General features: G+C 36.4%; 1 protein-coding gene across 1 annotated transcript; it reads left to right on the forward strand.

Moving 5' to 3' along the window:
• The first annotated feature begins 2,292 nt into the window (after positions 1 to 2,292).
• Positions 2,293 to 6,667, forward strand: LOC131148387 (dynamin-related protein 4C-like). Its single transcript, XM_058098097.1, has 2 exons — positions 2,293 to 3,284; positions 5,536 to 6,667. The coding sequence occupies exons 1-2, from the start codon at positions 2,293 to 2,295 to the stop codon at positions 6,515 to 6,517; spliced, it is 1,974 nt and encodes a 657-aa protein (XP_057954080.1). The 3' UTR covers positions 6,518 to 6,667.
• Positions 6,668 to 7,358: the final 691 nt, after the last annotated feature.

Raw genomic sequence — 7,358 nt, forward strand, 5'->3', positions numbered from 1 at the left:
AATCTTATGAATAACTTGGGGAACACTCAAGCATTTTTCTTAATACACTTAAAAAATAGTTACATTCCTTCCTCTATTGAGCAGTACTTTGATGTTAATATAAAAGTATTATACTTTAAGATATGTTTATAACTATAAGATAGACACCATTGTCCATGACTTTGAACCAGTTAATTATAAAGGACATGCACTATGGGTGTGCTCAATGGCCCTCTATTTTTTTTAAAAAATTAAAATTATAAAGAAAATAATAAAAAATTAAACAGTATAAGGGCATTTTGGGATAGTTATACATAATTATAAGTAGTTACAGGGATAAATTTAACATAATTATAAGAATATTTTGGGATAATTGTGGGTAATTAAAGGAGTATTTTGGAATAATCATGAGTAGTTCTAGGTATAATTTGAGGTTTTTGCAAGATGACACCAAAAGGAGAATCTCTTTTATAGTATTAGAGACATGAGAATATTTTGAGATAATTATGGATAATTAAATGAGCATTTTGTAATAATCATGGATAGTTATAAAGATAAATTTGACATTTTTGAAAGATGGCACTAAAGGGAAAATCATCTTTCTAATATTAGAGATGAGACACTCTTCCACAATCTCGTTAAAACCTGAAAGAACTCTAGCTTACGTATACTCAACCCACCTCTTCTCATGATGACGTCCACCCAACTTCATCTTCCAAACGTCACTAGCTCAATGAATAAAGAGTTAGCTTGCATCCTTCTTTTGACCAACATGGAGTAGGTTTTCAGTGGCCTTTAAGCAAAGAATTTGAAATATTACACTTCCAAAGTAGAAATAATTTATTCTAAACTTTACTTTGAATCTATTCATAACAAATTTCTAACTTTTAGAGTGAGAATCCCTTAATTACTATATTTTGTAGTTTTTATAATTTTTCATTTCCTTTATCATAATTATATTTTCCAACATATAACTAATAATATTATCATTATTATGCACATTACAAGAATGCACGTAATATTATTACCCTTTACAAGCTTATAGGTGTCATAGGGAACAATATGAAGTTATGTCTGGTTTACGGAATAGTTATTTTTGGGAATAAAATGGAACGTTATGAAAATTTTGGGAAAGCGGGCAATATCTAGTCCTTATATGGTTCTTATTATTTCATTAAACATATAATAAGAAAGAATGAATATTCTCACGGTAAATCTAACAGTTGTTATTCATTGTCTCTTTCTTGTTATGAATTCATAAAATGTTACCCATTTATTATGAGCTCTATTTAGTAATGTAAACTAATTTTATTGTATTATTAGGAATGTCGATGAATGAGTAAAACCAATTTTATTCATAAAATGGTAACTAAACATATAATAAGAAAGGAATAAATATTCTCATGGAGAATTTGTGGACGGTTATTTATTGTCTAATTCTTGTTATGGACTCACAAAAATATTCAAATTATTATTTGCTTTATAACTAATTATAACCAAACTATTATGATTAATTTATATTTTAAGAAAAGACATTTATTGAATCAAATGTAACCTAATTTTATTGTATTATTAGGAATGTCGATGAATGAGCAAAACCAAGAATAAAAATATTTGTGAATTAGTTGATTGGAACAATTACAATGCATTATGGTTTACTGTGCAAACTTAACCACAAGAAAAAGAATTATCTCTTGAGTAGACTAAAGAATTATCTGCATTTATTATGCAGACTTAATCACAAGAAAATAATTATCTCTTGAAAAAAAATGACACTAATTAATTTCCACAAGCCAACATTGCTGAAACTTCTAAATTTTTATTGTTAGTTCAATGTAAACTAATGACTAAATGCTAGGGATATAAAATGTAATAATTAATAACTATTATATAAATTAAAGAGTAAAATGACAAGTTACCCATTTATTATGAGCTCTATCTAGTCCCCATTATTTTACTTAATATAATTACAGGCGTACAATTAAAATTTTGTAAGGGATGCGGATCTTGTGATTTATTGAAATTGATTATTGAGTTTGAAGGGTACAACTATGATATAAAGAAAATGCAAAATTACATTTCCAAAAATAAAAAGAGTTTATTCTAACCCATATTAACAAGTCATGAGTTCATCTTAGCTAAAAAATTTCCAAGCATATATAAAAAAAAAAAAAAAAAAGCTAATAGAGTTAATTTGGACTGTTATAAATATGTCATTCGTGTATTTATCAATCACATCACACAATCCTCACAACTCTCTCTCTCTCTCTCTCTCTCTCTCTCTCTCTCTCTCTCTCTCTCTCTCCAACAATAATGGGTAACAAGAATGGTGACCATATTGATGCACCCATTGTGTCCCCTTACAATGACAACATTCGCCCCCTTCTAAATGCAATAGACAAGCTTCGCCACCTTATCACTTCCGAAGGGATACAGCTTCCTACCATCGTGGTCATCGGCGACCAATCCTCTGGCAAGTCCAGTGTCCTCGAGTCCCTTGCCGGCATCAACCTCCCCCGAGGCCAAGGCATTTGCACTAGAGTTCCCCTCATCATGAGACTCCAACACACCCCCTCCCCACACACCGAGCTCTTTCTCGAGTTCAACAACAAAATTGTTTCGACCAACGAAAAAAGCGTCTCCGAAGCCATAAATCTCGCCACAGAAGAGATCACCGGCAAAGGGAAGGGAATCTCCAACACCCCGCTCACTCTCGTGGTTAATAAAAAAGGTGTTCCGGATCTAACAATGGTCGATCTTCCCTGCATTACCAGAGTTCCTGTTCATGGCCAACCTGAAAACATATATGACCAGATAAAAGGCATTATCATGGAGTACATTACACCGAAAGAGAGCATTATACTAAATGTTCTATCCGCTACTGTTGATTTCCCCACTTGTGAATCCATCAGGATGTCGCAAAGTGTGGACAAGACCGGAAAAAGGACTCTTGCCGTCGTCACGAAGGTGGACAAGGCTCCCGAGGGCCTGCGTGAGAAAGTTTCCTCTGATGATGTGAACATAGGACTTGGTTATACATGCGTTAGGAATCATATAGGCGAAGAGTCTTATGAGGAGGCCAGAAAAGAAGAAGCTAAACTTTTTAGTTCCCATCCTCAACTCTCCAAACTCGATAAATCTATTGTGGGTATTCCTGCTTTGGCACAGAGGTTGGTGGAGGTTCAAGCTGCAAGCATTGGGAAGAGCTTGCCGGGGATCGTGAAGAATATCAATGACAAGTTGAACACAAATGCTGCAGAACTCAGGGCAATGCCCAAACAATTGTCTTTGCTTTCCGAGGCCACGACAACCTGTTGACCTTATTGGTCACGCCCGGTTTTGATTATGACAAATACTTATTGTATCTAATGAGTAGTTGAGTTTTTGTGCAGGAATCAAGAATGATAAGATCAAGATGTGCACAAAGCAAGAAAGGCTTGAAGACAATTTCATAAACTCTTAATTATAATATTTTCCAGTGAAATTGTCTGTAATAGTAATTAGGGTTTTTCGGTTTGTAATAAGCTCACACACATCACATGAATGATTTACTTTGTAAGCTCAAACTGAACCATAGAAAGACCTTAGGGTGAACCGTCGGTCGATCGATACCGGAGTTTTCCGATGTTTCCAAATTGGACCCAAGTGACCTTAGGATACTCACTTTTGCACTTGTATGTAATAGGCACTTGAATAGGGTTTGAATGCTGCAAGAACGGACCAAAATGCACACTTGGTGTACTTTCGGTCGACCGGCCAACTCAGTTCATTTTGGCCCGGTCGACCGAAACCGGTCTGGGTCAACAGTTTGACCCAAGCCCGATCGACCGAGCACTTATAGGTCATTTGACCTCGGTCGACCGAACCTCTTGGGGGTCAACAGTTTGACCTCCCGGTCGACCGACCATTTTTGTTCTTCAACAACTTGGTCGACCGAAAGGTCTCGGGAAAATTCCCAACGGTCTGGTCGACCGAGCCATGCAGTTCAAAAAGGGGCCGGTCGACCGAACCGCGGTATTTTTGAAAATCGCCTTTTTCCGGTCGACCGACCACTCAGTTCAAAATGCTCCCGGTCGACCGAGCTACTTAAGTCCTGGTCGACCGAACCACTTTTGGTCGACCGGACCTCTCAGGTTGTTCCCATTTTTACCGTGGTTAATATTTTTCTAAACAGGATTAAAATGCATTAAACTCCATTAAACTTTTCTAATAATACCCTATAGGTCCCCAACGGTCATATTTTCTCCCTTGTCTATATATATGCCTTCATTTGCAAAGATTAAGGGGGATTAGCCACTTTGATTAAGGAAAATTCTTTGAAAATTCAAAACCCTATAATACTCATTTTTAAGCCTCCTACACTCATACTTACCTTCTCATACAAATTAAACCCTTTGTAAGTTGATTGAGTGCTAGTCTAAGTAGGTTTGCTCTCCCATTCATATTTGATTGTTTTATTATCCTTGAGAGCTAAACCTTGAGTATTCTTAGGGGACTTTATTAATAAGTCTATCCTAAGAAAACTTTGATAGATCTTCTAAGATTTGCACCTCCATTGCAACATCTTAAGAAGATAGTATTTGTATTTTGGTTGCAAAACATTTTCAAATATCTACTGTGTTATTAATCTTGAAAATATTTGATGAGATATTTGATAGTGTGATAAAATCTTTGTTGCAATACTCGTTAACTCATATATCTTTTGCTGAATACAAAGATTGAATATCCTTTTGCAAACCAAACTTATACGTTGCTAGAGCTTCATATACATATGTGTATTGAGAAAACTTGTTGATTGAAATATATGAAGTCTGGATGATATCTTTGTTTGAACACTTAGATTGAATATCCTGTGATACAAAGATCATTTAGGTTTGCACTCTCACGCACTCATTACAACGATAGTAAATCTATTTGAGAGTTGACATCTTAGACCACACTGAGCTTACAAATTATTTCATATTTGTGGTGTATATTATTGCGCGAATTTAGGTACATATCTGCTTTACTTGAAAGCACAATCACTGTACCATTTCAGTATAATACACATTGGTTGTATTTCCAGGCACGGGCCTGAAGAGGGAGACTAGCCCTGGAATAGTCCCGGATTGGCTTAGACCCGGTTAGGAAAGTTAGGTGCGTCGTCTTGTTAAGGCGTGTAGGTTGAGGTCAGCCCCGCTAATTGACTTGGTTAAGGTTGAGGTCAGCCCTGTGTTAATTTGACCTGGTTGTAAATGGTGCCGCTCCACCCTTAAGTGAGCTCTTAGTGGAATCCTCTAGCTTGCGAGCTTGAGGCGGGGACGTAGGCACGGTTGGCCGAACCCCGATAACATATCGTGTGTTCATTTATATTTCCGCACTTTATATTAGCCGCACATGTATGTTATGGGTGAATGATGCGTATGACTTAAATTTCACATTATACTTATCTACGCATTTGGAAATTGAATAGGCAGACCCTAGGTTGTGTATATACTGCTGTTTATCCGGCTTAACCTAGGTGATAAATTTTAAAATTCCAATTTACCCCCCCTCTTGGGAATACACCAATTCTAACACAACCTTTATTCAAATTGTTGGAATGGCAAAGGAATCACTTAGGAAAATTCTTCTGAGAGGAGAGTTCAACGAGTACCGAGATAACCCGAAGATGCACTGCACTGCTCGGTTGGTGGAGATGCTTGAACACTACTCTGACGATCTCTATAAGTGTGAGGAAAGTGATATGGGAAGGGACTTTTTAATGGAGGAGATCATGGTTTTGGAGGAGTCTAAAATGATTGAACTCCCTAACTTCCTTCCTCGCTCTGCCTTCCTCATGATTCTTGAGAGAAAGATTGAAGGGATATCCTATTTTCCAATTAATTTTATGGTGGAGGTGTGGGATTATGTTGAGGATGTGGTGACTTCTGTGTTGAAGCGCTGTTCAGAAAACTATTACCATCTCCATTTGTCTATAATTAGCGCCAGCCACAGCCTCATTGAGAGGATGAAAGAAAGATCGATTAACTGGGTGTCGGAGATTGTGGAAATGGAGAAGCTCACTGGTTATACTTATAATCCTGAGTACTCGACGAACTGGGATAAGTTAATGAACCAACGAGAATCATTTGCGAGTGGCGTTTTGAACAATAGAGGCGGTGTTGAACATAAAGAGATTTCAAAAATAGCAATTGAAGATATCGGGGAGATTGAGGTTTGGAGAGATGTTGGGTTGCATTCTACTCGTATTTTGATGGATGCTTTTGACTTGAAAATGAGAATGGTGGCATACTGGAAGATTGTGCTGGGGAGGTTGATAGATGGAATGGCTCTGCACTTGCAGCTTAGTTTGGAATATTTGTTGAGGAAAGAATTGGAGAAAGAGGTTGTTGAAGATTTTATGGCACCTGAGAGGGGTGGGGTTCAAAGGATGATGGAGGAATCACCCATAGTGGCCGCAAAGAGATCCAAGCTAACAAAAAGTATCGAATTGCTTAAGGAGTCCAAAGAGGTTTTGGCAAAGTCCATGGACAAGATTACTTCTTACAATGTGTAGTCATGGATCTCTATGTTTTCTCCCAAAATAATAGTGGTGCTTCAATTCCAATGATGGGGGTGTCATTTATTTATCGTCTTAAATATATTATTGTACTTCCTCCTTACATTAAAAAATTTGAATGACTCTTTAATAAATATATAATTTACCATCTTACTTGGTACCATACAGATGAATGCACGAAAGGAGCAAGTTGTAACCATTGTGTCTTTATAATCTGCGTTATTAGGTTCATTATACCAAAGCTAAAATTTTTAAGGTATTAGCTGGTGTTTAATTCTTATGTATACATCATGATTTGAGTTGGCTGGGGATCCCATAGGGAACATTCCAGTTGTTAGAATTTGAGACTTTTATACTTAAGCTCATTTGAAAGGGTGGGGGAAGGGATATAAGATGGAAGATGGGTTATTCCCATTCCAACTGTGTAGTAACCTAAAAAAAATAATAAAAAATAAAAAAATTGAATTAAATTTATTAAATAATAATTATTATTAATAATTATTTATATAAATTAAAGTATAATATATATATATATATATATATACATATCTATTAGTAGAGCCTCCTACAAAAGCTTTCCAAAATTCAGAACCGCGTCGCCTCTCCTTCTTCCTCTCTTTAATCTAGATTTTTTTCAGCAAATAACAGAAAACGAAAGGTATGGTTGGCTTCCTAACTCCATATTTCTACGAGAGTAGATTTGTCGTAGACACCATTCTGGTAAGAACCATGATATCGCTCCAGACAAAGCACGATTCAATTGTAAGCAAGCAAAATCAGCCTTGCGGAGAAACAATACCCGGTTCCCTCTTGAGCGTGGCTTGATTGAGGTTGGAAA

This window comes from Malania oleifera, chromosome 2, assembly GCF_029873635.1.
Source record: "Malania oleifera isolate guangnan ecotype guangnan chromosome 2, ASM2987363v1, whole genome shotgun sequence".
NCBI lineage: Eukaryota > Viridiplantae > Streptophyta > Magnoliopsida > Santalales > Ximeniaceae > Malania > Malania oleifera.

What these genes read in the sequence shown, in the direction of transcription:
- LOC131148387 (XM_058098097.1), top strand. Translation starts at nt 2,293, where the DNA reads ATGGGTAACAAGAATGGTGACCATATTGATGCACCCATTGTGTCCCCT. An exon ending in TCTTTGCTTTCCGAGGCCAC is followed by an intron (nt 3,285 to 5,535) that starts GACAACCTGTTG and finishes CACCAATTCTAA; the next exon opens with CACAACCTTTATTCAAATTG.